At 40.6% G+C, this 17552-nt stretch overlaps 1 protein-coding gene across 1 annotated transcript; it reads left to right on the top strand.

The window, feature by feature from the left end:
• Positions 1–16392: 16392 nt before the first annotated feature.
• Positions 16393–17349, top strand: LOC128464703 (olfactory receptor 6B1-like). The gene has a single exon (XM_053448115.1). The coding sequence runs from the start codon at positions 16393–16395 to the stop codon at positions 17347–17349; it is 957 nt and encodes a 318-aa protein (XP_053304090.1).
• Positions 17350–17552: the final 203 nt, after the last annotated feature.

Below are 17552 nucleotides of genomic sequence, written 5' to 3'. Positions count from 1 at the left end.
CCTCGGGCGCAGCTGCCTGATCAGCAGCCTGAAGGGTTGGTTGGGAAGATCACAACCAACCCTCTAACTGGCCCAACATTAAGGAGCGCGAGGTCTGTCACTTCAGATCTCGGCTTCTGTGCTCCCTTATCACTATGCGCCAGCAATTGATGCCGAGCGCCAGGATATGAGTTCATCCTCACACTCAATTTAATTAAAAAAAAAATCTCTGCAGCTGTGGACTACTCTTACAATGATGCTCAGCCAGCATCATGGTGGACACCTGGCTGAGAATCATGGAGTTCACAGCTAACATCTGCAGCTTTACTGTTGACTGCACTTCCCGTCGTGGAAGCAGTATGTCTGGCTGAGCCTCAAGGGACCTGTAGCTAACAGCAGATGATGTGACAGGCATTAGTTGTGGATTACAACTCCCATGATGCCTAGTCATGGACAACTGGCTGGCTGAGCATCATGGCAATTGTAGTTCACAGCTAACATCTGCAGCTTTATCTACTGTAAACTGCACTTCCCATGATGCTCAGCCAGCATTATGGAAGCTGTCAGTGTTGGGAGGTATGCATGACGTTGAGGGGTTGGTAGCCAATGGGGGGGTACTGCTGCCCTGCCTATAGCTAATCAACCTAGTCCTTTTTTCTTTTTACAGATTAATGCGGTAAAATGTGCTTAGGAAATCAAACAATTATACATACAAATTCCCTTACAAGTGTATTCTTACCTTTTTGGAGAAGCCACTTAAGTAGCTAAAAATACTTCTCAACTCTTATTCCTACTGTCCCAGTCCATTACAAATACATATAAGCTGTGTATTGGAGTATCAGCTAAATGCATAAAGCAAAAATTACTAAAATTGGCCTGGTCTCTGGCAGTTAAAGGATTAGGTCCTCAGAAATAATTACTCCTAATTGCTTCTCCTCTGTTGTTGCTGACAGAACAGTTCCCCTAATGCTGTATTTTGCCTTTGGAATTTTACATCTCAAGTGCAGTATTCAATTTATAAACTGCTATATGACCGTTAGCCATTTGACTTATTCCAACAGGAATGTATATCCTGTTGCAGACCCTTGTATCATCTGCAAAAAAGATACCTTACTGTTTTCGTCCATTCACTAAGAAGTCAATAATCAATCAAGTTAATGGATAACTTGACTGACCAGACTCGGCTCTAGTGACTTCACATGCTAACACTCGTACTCTCTAATGTTGTTTGCAAGGGCATACATGGTCATGCAACTTAAAATGCCAGGTTATTTGAGTTCAATAGAATTAACAATTTAAAAAAAGAAACAGGATCTGCTGACCTCTAAATGTTTTTTTTATCCTTTTTAACCAAAAACAGGGGTGAGGGACAGGGACAAAAATGCCCTCCAAAAGGATGTTTTCTCACGTTAAACACATACCCCACTGTGATTGGGATGAGATTTGAGGGTACAGTGCAGCTGGGAAGTCTGTGCCTCACAAAGGTTTTTTTTCAATTTAACCTCACATTCCCATTAGCAAGAGATGGAGAGGGGTTATATAGAACAATATACCCGACAAACTCTTTAATTACTGCCTACCCTACACCACACACAGTGTGGAAACAGGTTGAGCACCTGTCAGATGAAATTATTTATTTTCATGGACAGGCCTTCACCTGAAACTCACAAAACATAAGTCTCAGGCACTCACACGCCCTCACAAACAAATCCTAGATAAGTGAATAGTGAATATGTGAGTTGTTTTGCAAGTGTTGCAAGGACATGCAACTGAAGTCAAGTTTGCTCAGTGTATTAATCCTTACGAGGCAAAATTGAGTGAGGTTCCATGAATAAGGAGAATACAAAGAGAGGAGAGTCCTAGCCTAGACTAAAATCAACAGCAGAGATTGTGGAAAAGTGTGAGTTAAACAGTATTTACCAAAGTCACCAAACTTTTTTGTTAACTAGCCTTGTAGAATAGATCAAGCCCACCAAGTGACACTATGTTTGCAATGTCAGACTAGGATAGCAAGCATTTAGTAACTAATCACACATAAATATGTTATGGGTAGTTTTAAGTTTGGTATGTACAGACTCCAAAAGGTATTGGTAATGAAGCCCATGGAGCAGCGCAGCTTAGGCGGAGTGGGCCTTGACAGAGCTAGGTGGTGTGCAAAAAGGAAGGATTTAATTTAATTGGCTTAGAGTTGTTATGGGTGGGGTTATTAATAGGGTATATAAGTGGCAACTATTTTGTAAACTGTCACTTAACTGCTTATCCAAATCCTGGTTGTTCTGTATTGAGCAATTTGGTTCGGAGAGGCTTTTGCTTTATTTTGCAGATAGAGCGGGAAATTGAGGAGATTCTGGAGGGGCTTCGGATGGCTACGAGGGAACGTGGTACCGGTTGGCTGAGGGAGCAGTTGGCACCTGTGTTGGACGTCGTGGAGGTTCCTTCGTCGGGTCGGCCTGTGCGGCGCACTCGGCCTCCGGAGTGGTACTTCGCGGGCGCCCCCCGGTTTTCAACGGGCCCTGGCGGAACAGCAGCGGTTGGAGGTCGACATGGCTGGTGTGGGTCGCGGCTACGTTGGCAGGTATGCGGAAGCGAGTGCGGCGGGCCCCGGGAGGTCGAGGGGTGCTGTTAGGTCAGCGGGGGGTGAGACAGGTGGCAGCGTGGTTGGCGGTGCGTCTGCCCCTGAGGTGCGCAGTGGCGGGAATTCTCCGTCGTGCTCGTCGGAGGAGGAGGGAGCGGCTTCTGCAGCGTTGAGGGTTAGTGGCAGCCCCCGAGCGTTTTCGGCGGGCCTTCGGTGCGGGGAAGGTGCCGTTTCAGCGGCTGAGCAGCTGACTGGAGGTGATGAGAGTTTCGCGGCGGGCCTCGGGCGGCACCGTGGTGCCGTCTCCGGTTTTACGGCCACTTCATTGGGCCGGGCACAGCGTGTGACGCAGGATGTTGGGTTGTTGGTTGAGGAGGCTAGTTCTAGGCAGGTGGGTCGCGGTGGCCGCACTTTGGGGTTTGAGAGTCAGGTGCAGGATGTTGCTTTTCTTAGGGATAGTATTGAGGCGCTGTCTTCGTCGGGGGGTTTAGGTAGAGGTTTGAGTAGGGCTTGTGATAGGTCTAGGTCTCCCAGTAGGAGTCCGGGGAGGGAGGTTGGGGATGTTAGTGGTTTTCGGTCTCAGATTCCTGTTCGGCGTGGTTCGTCTGTTCGTGGGGAATCTTTTTCTGTGCCTCGTATTTTATCTCCTTCTAGGTCTTGCGGTGCAGACGGAGGTCGTGGCTCGGGTCCTCAGCGACGTCCTTCTGCGGCGGCTGGGGGTGATAGGAGTGCGGCCTTGCCAAGAGATTCTCATGATGGCGGCGGCCAGGATGCAGCCTCGGGGCTTGGAGCTGCAGCCAGAGGTTCCGGTGGTGAGTCTAGCACTATGGTTGAAACCCGACAATTGTTAGATGGTTTGAAGGGTTTGTTGGGGTCTCTGCAGAAGGGGTCTCAGGTGGGTTCTGGTTGTGGTCAGGTGTGGTCTCCGGTTGGCTCCGGTGTGGGAGCAGGCGGTGCGGTAGTTGTGCCAGTAGTGGAAGGAGTGGATAGTGGTGAGGCTTTGGTCTCGGGGGCTTCTTCGGTTAGTGTCGAGAGGGCAGAATTGACAGGTGGGATTCCTGATTCGGCTAGGCAGAATGCCTATGTTTCTTTTTCTGGCCCCCTGGGGGTTCATCTGAAGCAGGATGTTAAGGATAAGATTTGGAAAGGGGATTTTGTGGAGATATTTTCTTTGTTGCCTTTGGAGGAGTTTATAGATTTGAAAGAGGAGGATAAGAAGGATGCTAAGAAGGAGGAGGAGGAAAAGAAAAAGCGTTACAGGAAGATTCCTAAGTCGTTTGGTAACTGGTTGAGGGCATTTTGTATATTGGCTAGTGTTATTGGGGAGAAGTCGCCTAATTTGTGCTCTCCTCTTTTTTGTTACTTGGATGGTATCTGGGAAGCGTATAGGACGTATGGGGGTCTGGCGTGGTGGAAATACGACGAGCAGTTTAGGCAGCGGTTGTCGGCTAATCCAGGTATGCGGTGGGACCAGATGGACCTGCCATTGTGGATGAAGCTTATGATGGCGCAGAAGGCGCAGCCCTTTCAGTCGGGGGCCGGCGCGGGCGGGCACAGTTCCGCGTCGGCCGTCAATAGAAAAGGTTTTTGTTGGCTGTTCAACGACAGCCATTGTAAGTGGGGGTCTGCTTGCAAGTACAAGCATGAATGTTCCGGTTGTGGGGGTGCCCATAGTTTCACGAAGTGTTTCAAGAAGGGTAAATCTGGAGGAGTCTCGGGAACTACGTCTTCCGGGTCCGGGGCCGCTTCCTCTGGGGCTAACCCCGGTGAGGTTAAACGCGATGCTGCCCTGGCTAAGCCGTTACGGTAATCGTGAAGCGGCTCAGTTGTTGTGTGTCGGTTTTCATTATGGGTTTTACATTCCTTTTTCTGTTAGGCAATTTCGAAGTTGTAATCGGAATTTGAAGTCGGTTTTGGAGTTTCCAGAGGTGGTGAGGGACAAGTTGGCAAAGGAAGTCTCTTTGGGCGGGATGGCGGGTCCTTTTTCTTCTCCCCCTCTGGATAATTTACGTCTGTCACCATTGGGGGTGGTACCTAAGAAGGAAGTTGGGAAGTACAGGTTGATCCATCACCTGTCATACCCGAAGGGTTTGTCGGTGAATGATGACATTGATGAGGTGCTGTGTTCCGTGTCCTATGCATCATTTGACCAGGCTGTCGAGTTGGTTAGGAAGGCGGGCCCTAATGCCCTTATGGCTAAGGCCGATATTGAATCGGCATTTCGTTTGTTCCCAATTCACCCGGATTGTCATCATCTGTTGGGTTGTTATTTTGAGGGTCAGTATTTTGAGAATTTGTGTCTCCCTATGGGTTGCTCCATCTCTTGTTCTTATTTTGAGAAGTTCAGTTCGTTCATCGAGTGGGTGGTCAGGATGGAGGCAGGGAGTCGGTTTTTGGTTCACTATCTGGATGACTTTCTTTGTGTGGGTCCGTGCGGATCTGGGGAGTGTGGTTACTTGTTATGGATGTTGGAGTGGGTGGCCGGGTCGTTTGGCGTCCCGCTGGCTGCGGACAAAACCGAGGGTCCTACTACCTGTTTGAGTTTTTTGGGCTTGGAAATTGACTCGGTTGCGGGTGAATGCAGGCTGCCGCAAGATAAGCTGCGGGCGCTTAGGGATGTGGTTCACGAGTTTCGTGGTGTTCGGAAGGTAACCCTACGGCAGTTACAATCCTTGATTGGTCGTTTGAATTTTGCGTGTAGGGCCATACCCATGGGCAGGATTTTCATTCGGAGTTTGTCAAGGGCCACTTCGGGCGTCCAGTTGGCGCATCATTTTGTACGGGTTTCGGCAGCTATGAGAGCTGATTTGGAGGTGTGGGAGGTGTTTTTGCAACATTTTAATGGTACGGTGTTTTTTCGCAGGGAGTCGGTGTCCGCCGAAGAGTTGGAACTTTATACTGACGCTTCGGGGAGTGTTGGTTTTGGAGCGTATTTTCAGGGCCATTGGTGTGCGGAACGTTGGCCGGATTCTTGGAGGGATAGTTCGCTTATGCGCAACTTGGCGTTTTTGGAGTTTTTTCCTTTGGTGGTCGCCTTGTCCTTGTGGGGCGATTCGTTTCGTGATAAGAAGGTGGTGTTTTTCTCGGATAATATGGCAGTGGTTCATGCGGTAAATCGGCTGTCGGCTTCTTCTACGGCGGTGGTTCGGTTGTTACGGAGGTTTGTTCTGCTCTGTATGTCTCTTAATGTGGTGTTTCGGGCTGAGCATGTCCCGGGTTTCTTAAATGTTATAGCGGATTCCCTGTCTCGTTTTCAGTGGGAATTAGGGACGAGTTGCTTGCTGGAGGCGTGAGGGCGTCGTTGGCGCCGGTAACGTGGTCGGCTTATGGTAAGGTTTGGGACGATTGGGACAGGGTGGTTTCCTGCGTTGGGTCTGTGAGTACTGCAGCGGAGCAGTTGGATGTGCTGTTGTGGTTCCTGTTTGATTTGGTTTCGAAGGGGGCTTCCTCCGCGGTCTTGGGAAGGAATATGTCAGCCTTGGCGTTTTTGTTCAAACTTAAGGGTTGGAAGGATCATATTAAGGAATTTTTGGTTCGCCAGGCTTTAAAGGGATTTCGGAGGCGGGTTGGTGTTGGTGACACTAGGCGCCCGGTTTCTGTGCAGGTGTTGCAGAAAGTGTTGGATGTTTTGCCATTGGTGTGTTTTTCAGTTTATGAGTCCAGGTTGTTTGGGTTGGCATTCATTTTGGCGTTTTTCGGAGCCTTCCGGATAGGGGAGCTGGTGAGTAGGAGTCGGGCTGGAGGTGGGGGTCTTCAGAGGTCTGACGTGCTGGTCAGCGAGGACATGGTGTCTATTCGTTTACGGCGGTCCAAGACGGATGTGCTTGGGAAGGGGTGTGATGTCGTATTGTATCCGTGGCCTGGGTCCATGATGTGTCCAGTTCGGGGTTGTTCTGAATACTTGGCTCATCGCCCTGCTGTGGTGGGACCTTTTCTCTTACATGAGAACGGGTCGGCTTTATCTCGGTTTCAATTTTTACGTATCTTTCGTGTATGCTTGGAGCGCGCGGGTTTGGATCCGCGTCAATTTGGTACACACTCTTTTCGTATCGGGGCTGCTACGGTAGCAGCACAGATGGGGTTCGGTGATGATCTGGTCAAGAAGTTGGGGCGTTGGGAGTCGGTTCGTTTCAGGTCGTATGTCCGGCCTGAAGGTCTGTTGTGAGCTCTGCTCTGCTGGGGGGTTTTTTGTTTACTGTTGTTTTTGTTTTTTCAGGTTTGGTGGCCTGGATCATGGGCCATTCCTACGTCTATTGGGCTGGTCAGAGAGCTGCAGTTCGTGGGACGTGTGCGCAACTGGGCTTTCAGGAGGCTTTAACGGAGAAGATTAACAGAAACCTAATATCTCTGAAACAAGAGTGGTACTACAGTAGCAGTAGAGCTAGCAAACACCTAACGAATAAAATTAAAAATAAAAACGTCAAAAATAAAATAAATAAGATAGTGTCAAATGGTAAAACATTTTTAACTCCAAAATTAATTAGTGAAGCCTTCAAAGAGTATTACAACACACTATATAATCTACCAGTATTAACGAAAGATAAAATGCAAATGAATTGCTTTCTTAACACTCTTGATTTACCAAAAATCTCTGAGATAAAACTACAAGAATTAAATTTACCGATTAATTTATCTGAGATAAGTAAAATTATAAAAAATCTACCCTCGCATAAAGCTCCAGGCCCAGATGGATTCTCGTCTCGTTTTTTTCAAAGTTTGGAACCCATTGTTTCTCCTTTATTAGTAAGACTATTTAATGGAATATCTTTAAGGAATAATTTTCCATCTGAGATGTTACAGACTATAATAACTCCTATTCCGAAAAGCGGGAAAGATCCAACTAAAGTCACGAACTACCGTCTGATATCACTGATAAATTTAGATATTAAAATATTCTCTAAAATTTTGGCTGATAGACTTAGTTCCGTTATGGGTAAGCTAATTCAGGATTCCTATTGGGCAGAAGTGGTGAAGACAACACGCGTAGAATACTAAACTTAATTCATGAGATACATCTAAATAAAACGCCAGCCATCTTTTTAGCGCTCGACGCCGAAAAGGTGTTTGACCGCGTGAGTTGGCCTTTCTTAGAACAAACTTTAATTACCTTTGGTTTGACCGGTCAATTTCTAACTCTCACCATGGCACTTTATAAGAATTTGTATGCAAAAATCTCAGGACCCAACTTAAACTCTACGAGTTTTCCTATTAATAACGGAACAAGACAAGGGTGCCCTTTAGCTCCCTTACTATATGTTCTCTCAATAGAGCCCCTTGCGACACTAATACGTCGATCGAATAAAATCATAAGAATAAATACTGGTCCGTACGAGCATAAGATTTCTTTATATGCTGATGATATTTTACTTACTTTAGCTTCACCTGAAAACTCACTTCCGGAGGTTCTGAACTGTATTAATAAATATACATTGTACTCTAATTACAAATTAAATCTAGATAAATCACAAATTATTGAGTTCAATATGGAACAATCTCGATTTGAGTATCTTAAGAATAAATCTGCAATATTTTGGAATCAAAAATATATTGACTACTTGGGAATTAAAATATATCAGAATCTTTCTGCTATCATAATTAATAATTATTCGATCCTTCTAGACTCCTTTAAAAATCAATTTTCTCAATGGAGGAACTTGGAAATCTCTTGGATGGGCAGACTTAATATACTAAAGTCATATATTTTACCAAAATTTATTTATCTATTTAGAACCATTCCTTTATCAGTCTCACTGGAAATTCTAAAACAATTTGAAATAATTTTCTCATCATATGTATGGATGGGTAAAAAATCTAGAATTTCACGCTCCATTCTTAATAGAAACTTTTCAAGTTCTGGACTTAATTTTCCTAATTTGTGTACTCTACACCAAATTTGTTTATTTAATCATTTTATAGCCTGGGATATAAAACGGAAATCGGAACTACCTTGGTACAACTATGAGAGGTGGAAATGTCAAAATCTAGATCCATTCATTTTATATTGGTTTAATAAAAAAGATATACAAAGACTAAATATTCTTAATCCAATTGTTTCTAACATATTAAGTAACATGATTAATTTTAAGGAAAAATTTGGTAATACGGAACTGTGTTCGCTATCTTCTCTGTTGATAGCGGTACAACATATGATAAAGGATATAGATCTAAAATCCTGGTTTCTCCAGGGTATTGATACAATTTCAGATATAAGTACTTTTCCCCATTTGGCTTCATTTAATGAAATTCAATTCAAGTATAACTTATCAAGTAAAGAATTTTTTTCTTATCTAAGAAGAAGAAATTTTATTAAAAATAATCCATTAACTTCTCCGACTAGTTTAGATTAAATTTAGAGATTAGAGTTTAGAGATTAAGAAATCTATTGGTTCAAGAGCAAGTGTTAGATAAACCAAACACTATTTTGAAATGGGAAAGAGATTTGGGCGTCTCCTATTCTCTTGATATATGGTGCGATTCTTGGAATAAAGTAAGGAAAGCAATACATTGTATAAATCTCCAAGAACAGTATTATAAACTCCTTCACAGATGGTATTTTGTGCCAACCTTACTACATAAAATGCATAATACTATTTCCAACAAATGCTGGAGATGCAAACTAGAATTGGGCTCAATGATACACATTTGGTGGGAGTGTGATAAGTTATTAAATCTTAGATCTGAAATTGTCACTCTATTTAAGAGTTTATTTGATACAGATATGGTTTTGAATCCGCAAACTTTTCTTTTTCATATTGATCTTCCTTGGAAAAACAAATCGAAACTGTACTTGGCTATTAATGTTTTGGCAGCAGCCAAAATCTGTATAGCTCGACTTTGGAAATTAGATCAGTCACCACTTTGGCCCCAAGTTATAGCCCAAATAAATTACCAGTATACAATGGAGAAGTATTTTTATCGAATTCATAATAATATAAAATATTATGAAGCTATTTGGTCTCCATGGAAAAGATGGCTTTCTGGAAACGGCTATACATATCAAACTATTATATAATCTTGGCAATATTAATTAAATTATTATGCTAATATCCATATACTATCAACATCTCCCTCTCTTCTCTCCCCCCTAGACGATATAGTAAACAACTTGGTCTCGATACTGTCTTGTATTTGAATGTTCTAATTCTATCCTTTCAGTACTGTTTTGTATATTATAAGGATGAATGTTTGTATGTCTTTTTATTTTCTGTCACAAAATTTAATAAAAAAAAAAAAGATAAATGATAACACAGGAGTCCAATAAATCTCGGAAGATATCATGAAGAAAGTGTTGGAATGTGGCTGGGGTGTTACAGAGCCCGAATGGCATGACTCTATATTCAAAATGGCCATAGCGTGTACGGAAAGCCATCTTCCATTCATCCCCCTTTCTAATCCGAACCAAATTATAAGCACCCAATAAATCTATTTTACTGTAAATATGTGCCCCATGAAGTCTATCCATCAACTCAGGTATCAGAGGAAGTGGATATTTATTTTTAATCTTTTTCCTCTTTACGTGGGTGATCTTCTCTATAATCCTTTAACACTTTCAGCTCTGGTTCAGATAGAGGAAATATCCTATCAACAGGAATAGCAGCACCTGGTAATAAATCAATTGGACAATCATAGGATCTGTGGGGTGGTAATTGCTCAGCCTCTTTCTTATCGAAGACTTTAGTGAAGTGCTGCTATGAATTAATTATACAAGAGTTGTCAGTTGATGAAGTAGATACAGTGTAAGAAATGGTATGCGATGATGGCAGCCGTGTGGAGATGGTTACAATAAACAGAAGAAAAGGTTAACACACCCGTAGCCCAATTGATGTGGGGGTTGTGACAACAGGGAACATGGGTGATTGTGCTAAATTGAAATAAAGTGTCTCTTGATGTCCGGTCCCAACTGTGAGGGTGATGGGTATGGTTTCCTTGATGACCATACCCGACTGTATGGAACTTCCATCTACTAGACGGATGGTTAGTGGTTGTTTCTTGGTTTGGGTTGGAATGTCCAGTGCTCGGGCCAGTGTGAGATCCATGAAGCTCTCACTTGCTCCGGAATCAATTATAGTGTTATGCTGCATATTTTTTCCTTCCCACTGTAAGAACTCCAAAAAACACAGGAGACGGTGGTGGAGTACACTTACCCCTGGAGGCTAGTGCAGGGCAATTGTATGCCGTGTGACCCGGACCTCCACAGTAGAGGCAGAGATTAGCGTTCCTCCTTCTTTTCAGCCATACCTATTGACTATTTTTTTCATATTTAATAAAAACTATGATTGAGAAAATGCATTTTTTGTTTTTATTTCATTTTATTTGCCAATCTGTCCCCAGTTATGCACATCTGCCCCCCAGATATGCTTTATATCCCCTTATATGCCACTCTGCCCCAGCAGTGCCTTATACCACCAAAATGGCACTCTGCCTCCCTTATAAGCCTCTCTGCCCCAGATGTGCCTTTTAATCCCCTATTTGCCACTCTGCCCCAGATATGCCTTATACACCTATATATGCCACTCTGCCTCCCTGACATGCCTTTTAACCCCCTATTTGCTGCTCTTCACCCAGATTTGCCACTCTCTCCCAGGTATGCCTTATACACCCCTATATGCCACTCTGCCTCCCTGATATGCCTTTTAACCCCGTTTCCTCAGAAAATCATTATACCCCCATGCCACTCTTACCCCCCCCGATTAACCAGTGCATCCCTAGACTTGTCCCCGGTGCTTCAGACTCCGTGGTGTCTAGTGGGGCAGCATCGGAGGTTGTCTGTGCTCATCCCGCAAACGTTCACCAGCTGTGAACGTTCCGCCAGGCACTTCCGCCAGGGGTTTTATGGTGGAGCACCGGGAGGTCATATGATGCTGGCGCTCCGTCATAGAAGCCCCAGAGGAAGTGCCCAGAGGAAGTGCCAGAGAGGAGGATCCAGGTCCCCGGTAGCACTGCGGGGATCTGAATCTTAGTCTTGTAGTCAGATCTCTATTTGAGGTCTAAGTATAAGACAACCTTGAATATAATACAAGGGATATTTTTCAGAGAATTTGTTCTGGGAAAAAACTCATCTTATAATTGAGCAAATACGATATTTTGGGTCTTTTTCCATCTTTTTGCCATTTTTAAAAATTGCAGTTACACAAAATAACATTTTCCATATATGAATATGGTTTCAAAAGAAAGTCCTACTTGTGCTGAAAATGTATGATCTGTATGATTACACTAAGAAGTAAGCCTTGTCGACCTAGGCCAGAATACGCCATTTCAGGAAAGGGGTAGGAATGGGTAGAGTAGTTCAGTAGGTAGGAAAGTAGGAGGTACAGAAAAAGAGGGTAGAGTCATGAACAAAAGAGATTGTGGAGTAGTGGCTAATGGTACTAGGGGAAGGTGGATCTTAAGCAGAAGGTATGGCCTCTAGTATACACAGTATGCTCACTAGGTCTGGGTCTAGGGTGACTGCCATATTACTGGGTCAGATCTCGGCTTCACGTAATAGGCTCCCTGTTGTAGAGCTTACTCAGTGGGCTAATTAGGGCAATCAAAGATCTCCCTTCTTACCAGCCAATTTGTATTGTGGAGGTCTGTGCTTAGCTGACCCCCGTGCCATACATTCTTCATTGGCAGAACAACATTATTATGTCTCAGCACTTAGAAGAGAAGACATGTGGCGTGAGATCATTCCTAAGAGACGGTTGAGGGACAACAACCCCTATAAGTACACCACCGATGTTATTAAGAATCAGGATGGCATCACTGAAGAGAACAACATCCTCAACATGAGGACTTACTATTTAGCACTGAAAACGAAAGGATTTAGTGAGAAGAAATACGAGAGTATGGCAACTTGAAAAACAGAGATCCTGAATCAGTCATCATAGAGTAAGCTGACTAACCAATCACAGGGATCACTGCAGCTCATATGACAAAGTCTTTTTGTCACCCTCTATACCCACACACTGATCCAGAGAGTGACAGACTTTCATGAATTTCAGAGTGTTTGAAAATATATTTGATTAAACCGTAAGCCTTCCCATCCATTCCTGATCACAGTAAGGAATGGGAAGGGTTGGGAGCTATAACAAATGATTACAAAAAATACAATCAAACAGATTTATAGTTTATATGTTAATAATGTGGAGGAGCTTGTGCCATTCTGACATCCAGTTCAGACAAGGCAACAGCCTCAGACATTGAGACAATTATTTAAAATTCTGTACTGCTTGGTCAAACTTGCCTGTGGGACTGTGAGAACAAAACTAGGAAAATATTTTTCCAGCAGCTGGTTTACCCAAGGTTAAGGTGTTGGGAAACATCCTCTTTATGACAGGATGGACTACTGACCCTTAGGTACAAAGACAAATAGGACATGTACATGCTTTTCTACTATCCAGGAAGCATAAAAACCCTTCCAAAAAGGTAAAAAAAAAAAAAACATGTCGCATCCTGGAGTGCAACAGGCACATGAGGAGAGTGGAGCTTGCAGACCAAACCATAAAACCATACCTTGTGCAGCCCAAATCAAATACCTGGTATAAAAAAGTGGCAATATACCCAATTTCCGTCAAAGAATTCCCATGATTGCACATGAAAAGGCACCTCTAAAATGCTGCATTAGAGTGTGCTACAAAAGAGGCAGAAGGAAGGAGTCTATCTATCGCTGCCATTCCTGTCCTTCTCTGCCAGGGTTGTATGTATAATGTGTTGGCTGATATCAGACTGAACCAACTGAAATATTGGTAAAATGACAGTTGGCTGTTAAATTGGGAACTCTACAAATAAGAAATAATTTAAAAACTGTAAAAACAATACAAAAAAATACATTTCTAATTTGTGTTCAAAATACCACATACCTATAGTGTGAAGGAGGTGCAAGATGACCAAATGTCAAAATTCAAAGTTAAAAACTGAAATGCAAAAGTCCCAAATGTGGCTTTTAATCCCCCAAACAAGCCAATAAACATATAAATAGATGGTATCCCTGTACTAAGGAGATGTTGCTGAACATATATTGGGGGGTTGTTTAGATGTAAAGTCATACCTGATGTATAATGTGTGTGGGGAAAAAAAACCCCACAAATAATGACTACCACAAATTTTGACAAATGTTGGTGGTAGAATTGGTGCATGGAAACATTTAAAATACCACTATTTGAAATAACTTGGAGTATCTAGTTTCCAAAAATACATGATTTATTGGACCTCGTGACGGTTTGCTCCCTAAACAACTCGACAAACCTATGCATGCTGAGTGGTATCACTCAGGGGATGTTACTGAACAAAAATTGGGGTATTTTCTTGCAGCATCACACAGCAGGCTGTCAAAATGTGTGGAAAATATTGCTTTTTCTTTTTATATGTATTTTTAATACTAAAATGCAGTTATATGTATATGTATGTGATATCCAAAGAAAAACAACATATAACTTGTATGGGTGCGTTAAAGGGAAAAAATTACATTTAAACAACCAGGAAAATCCCTGGACCTAAAGGGGTTAATTGAACTGCATTAAGGTATTTATGTTATGTAAATACATCATACCATGCAACCACTGGTGCTGTTGTTTCATTGGATATGATATCACCTTGGTGTCTGGGTTTTTTTAAGTATCCAATAGCATTCAAGCATGAAGAGTTTAGGCATAAAACTTCACTTGCAACCTGATAAAATGAACTTCATTTGTAAGACGCTGGCACTCAAAGAAACGGTGAGCATATGTGTTGACATTTTAGTGTATTTCTTTGTATAATTTATGACGTATTGCTTTCATGTAAATATTTATTAATTATCAAATGCCTAAATCAAATGCACTCAGTTGCAAGTGTTCATTTTACTATTATTCATTGATATATATCTACTATAAAAAAATAAGCAGTGTGCTCTCCTTGATCTATATAGATGGATAATGATCAAGGTTAAGTGTCCTTATAGGTTGTTTTGTATGCAGGCCTTATTTATTCCACAGTACTGTATACGGGGTAAAGAGGACATAACAACTAGTACATAACATAACATTTCCTTAGCAAAGATTTAATGCTGCTTATATGAGCTATTAAGATAGACTGTGCAATATACTGCTCTATAAATATAGGATATCAGTTTAGATCTATTTATATATTTTATCTAATGGTTAGCATACCTTGAGCAGGCTTAGTCTTTTTCTATATAATTCCTAATTGATTAATTATTCAGAATTCTTCTTTTTTATTTTTTATAAAAAAAAAAAAACAGGTTTTGTCACATTTAGCTTAAACATAATTTTCTCTAACTTTTATTTAAGTATTGTTACATATATTTTATCATTCATCTTAATATTTGCAATGCCATTAGATTTAAAATCCCTGATACGGAATTCCCTTGCACCTTTTCTTTACTGCCGCTGGTTATGCCTTGGACATACCCAGTGTGAATTTAAAATTGTGTGTTATAATAAACACAAATATGTAATTACAAGGAAATAGAAAAATATGATGCATGTACATCTCCTAAAATCTTCATATAACTTTCTATAAAATTATTATATATATATATATATATATATATATATATATATATATATATATATGAATAATTATATATTTATAAGTGTGTGCAGTTGTTATAATCCTGAGTTTCAAAGAACTAGTTTAAGGAAAGCTTTTGAACATTCAGACATGCTCTGCTCTGTATTCAGTTGCGATCACATCAGCAATATATAAATTGGTAAAAATATGTATGCGAAAAGAATGCTAATCATTGATTGTCTATGGAAGTATTTCTTTACTTCTTTGTACTGGCAGCAAAATAATAATTATGTTTCTTGAATTTAACATTTTTGTAAATATATGCAGCATTAGAAACCTTATTTCTTGTACAGTTAAATGCTAAAACATTTCTCATAAATAACTGTTTAGTCACATAAACTTTGCCTCATATAAGGAAATTGTAACGAAGTGTTTTTATGTGGTTAAAATAACACGCAAAACTATAAAATGACAAATATGCTAAGATTTATACAATAATGAAGTGAAACAGCAGCCATAGAAAATAATTTTGGGAATAAATGTCATTTACTCAATATTATGTGGGGATTTTCAATATAAAACAAACTTGATTTGCAGTGTACCTACTCTCAAGGTTAGTAATAATGTGCATGGTGCTAGATTAATTGGTCCTAGATTAAATCAAAATTAAACAAATTACCATTACCAAAAAGCCACCCACCTGTTGAAATACTTGAAGGGAACTTCAAACATACCCAAGAAAAAACTAAATTTATTACAAGATGATTAACTAATTCAGCTCTGACGACACTGAATTAAACCTGAGTTGGCAGAAGGATTGCAGTTTCAACTTAGCTACTTCACACTGTGCATTATACAAGGCCAATCCAACAAATTTCTCTGATACAACACTGTATAATGCAGGGTCACCCTGAGCGAGGTGAATTTCAAGAAATTGAAGAGAAAAAAAAAAAAAAGCTTTCTTTCAGTTTTTGTCTTTTTTATATTCTAGTCCGCATAAATAATTAGTATTTAGTAGTTACATTAAACACCCTAGATGTTTTATAAAATTAAAAAAATTATTATTTACGAGTACACAAACGTCATGGTTGAATAGACGTATGGTAAAATTGCAAAACCACTTCCACCTTAAACTGCAACCTTCCGAGAGATTCTCAGTTTGACTTGCCATGTTTCCTGATTAGCATTGTTATAAAAATAAAAACAGTCCTTAAAGTCCATTAAGAAATTACTGTGAAATCAATAGAAAAAAATATTACATTATTACATAAGACAATACTCATTTAAATCCCATCATTTACTTATTTAATGTAGACTAATTTGATTATTTCTCTAGCAAACCAAAAATGGAAAATGCAACCAATGTAAAAGAATTCATTATCCTGGGATTCTCTGGAATTCAGGAATACCAGAATGTTCTTTTTTTCTTCTTCTTGATAATATATGTCATCACTTTAACAGTCAACATATCTTTGATTACTCTTATCCGATATGGTCGGCAACTTCACAAACCAATGTATTTTTTTCTTGGAAATTTATCTTTTTTGGAGCTTGGTTATATATCTGTGACTGTACCAAAGATCATGGTGGATATACCCAGGAAAATAAAAAGTATCTCCTTTCACGGCTGTTTCACTCAGCTTTTCTTCTTTACTTTTTTGGGGGCCACAGAAACTATTCTTCTTGCAGTAATGTCCTTTGATCGTTTTCTGGCAGTCTGTTACCCTTTACATTATTCAAGCATCATGAGTCATAAAGTCTGCATTATTTTATCTGCTGCTTCATGGGTATTTGGTTTTTTAACCACTTCATTTCCTATTTTTAAAATTTCTGAGTTACATTTCTGCAAATCCAATGTCATTAACCACTTTTTTTGTGAATCAGCACCCTTGTTAAAGCTATCCTGCTCTGATCCATACTTCAAAGAGCTAAATGTTATAGTATGTGCATCATCAGTTATTCTAACTTCAGTTTTGTTAACTATGACATCATATGGATATATTTTGAGAACTATTCTAAGAATCCCATCTACCACCGGTAAACAAAAAGCTGCTTCTACCTGTGCCTCACATCTTGTAGTGGTCACAACTTTCTACTCAACTATGTTTGCCATGTACATAAAACCAACTGCTAGTGAAGGATCTCTCAACAAGATCATGGCGCTGTTTTATGCAGTGTTTACTCCCCTTGTTAATCCATTCATCTATAGTTTAAGGAACAAGGAAGTTAAAGAAACAATTTCACAGTTTGCGAAAAGAAAATCCTTCTGTAATTGTAGTAAAAACAATACTATTCTGCGATAACACTAATAAGGTTGAACAGCCTTCTGTATTCAGGGACAGGGTTCAATACATTAATGGTTATGTGTGTTATGATAAGAGTGTGAAAAAGAAAACTAATTGCCTCATTTTGTGTACCATATAGCATTTTTGTGTTAAAAAAATACAAATGTCACCCAATAGAGAGTAATAAAATAATACGTTTGTAATTATTTTTTTTTCATTTG

This window comes from Spea bombifrons, chromosome 1 (assembly GCF_027358695.1).
Source record: "Spea bombifrons isolate aSpeBom1 chromosome 1, aSpeBom1.2.pri, whole genome shotgun sequence".
In the NCBI taxonomy this organism is placed as follows: Eukaryota; Metazoa; Chordata; class Amphibia; order Anura; family Pelobatidae; genus Spea; species Spea bombifrons.
This window is presented reverse-complemented; position numbering and strand designations above follow the sequence as displayed.

Excerpts from the sequence above, each read along its gene's own strand:
- LOC128464703 (XM_053448115.1), top strand. The coding sequence starts at position 16,393 with ATGGAAAATGCAACCAATGTAAAAGAATTCATTATCCTGGGATTCTCT.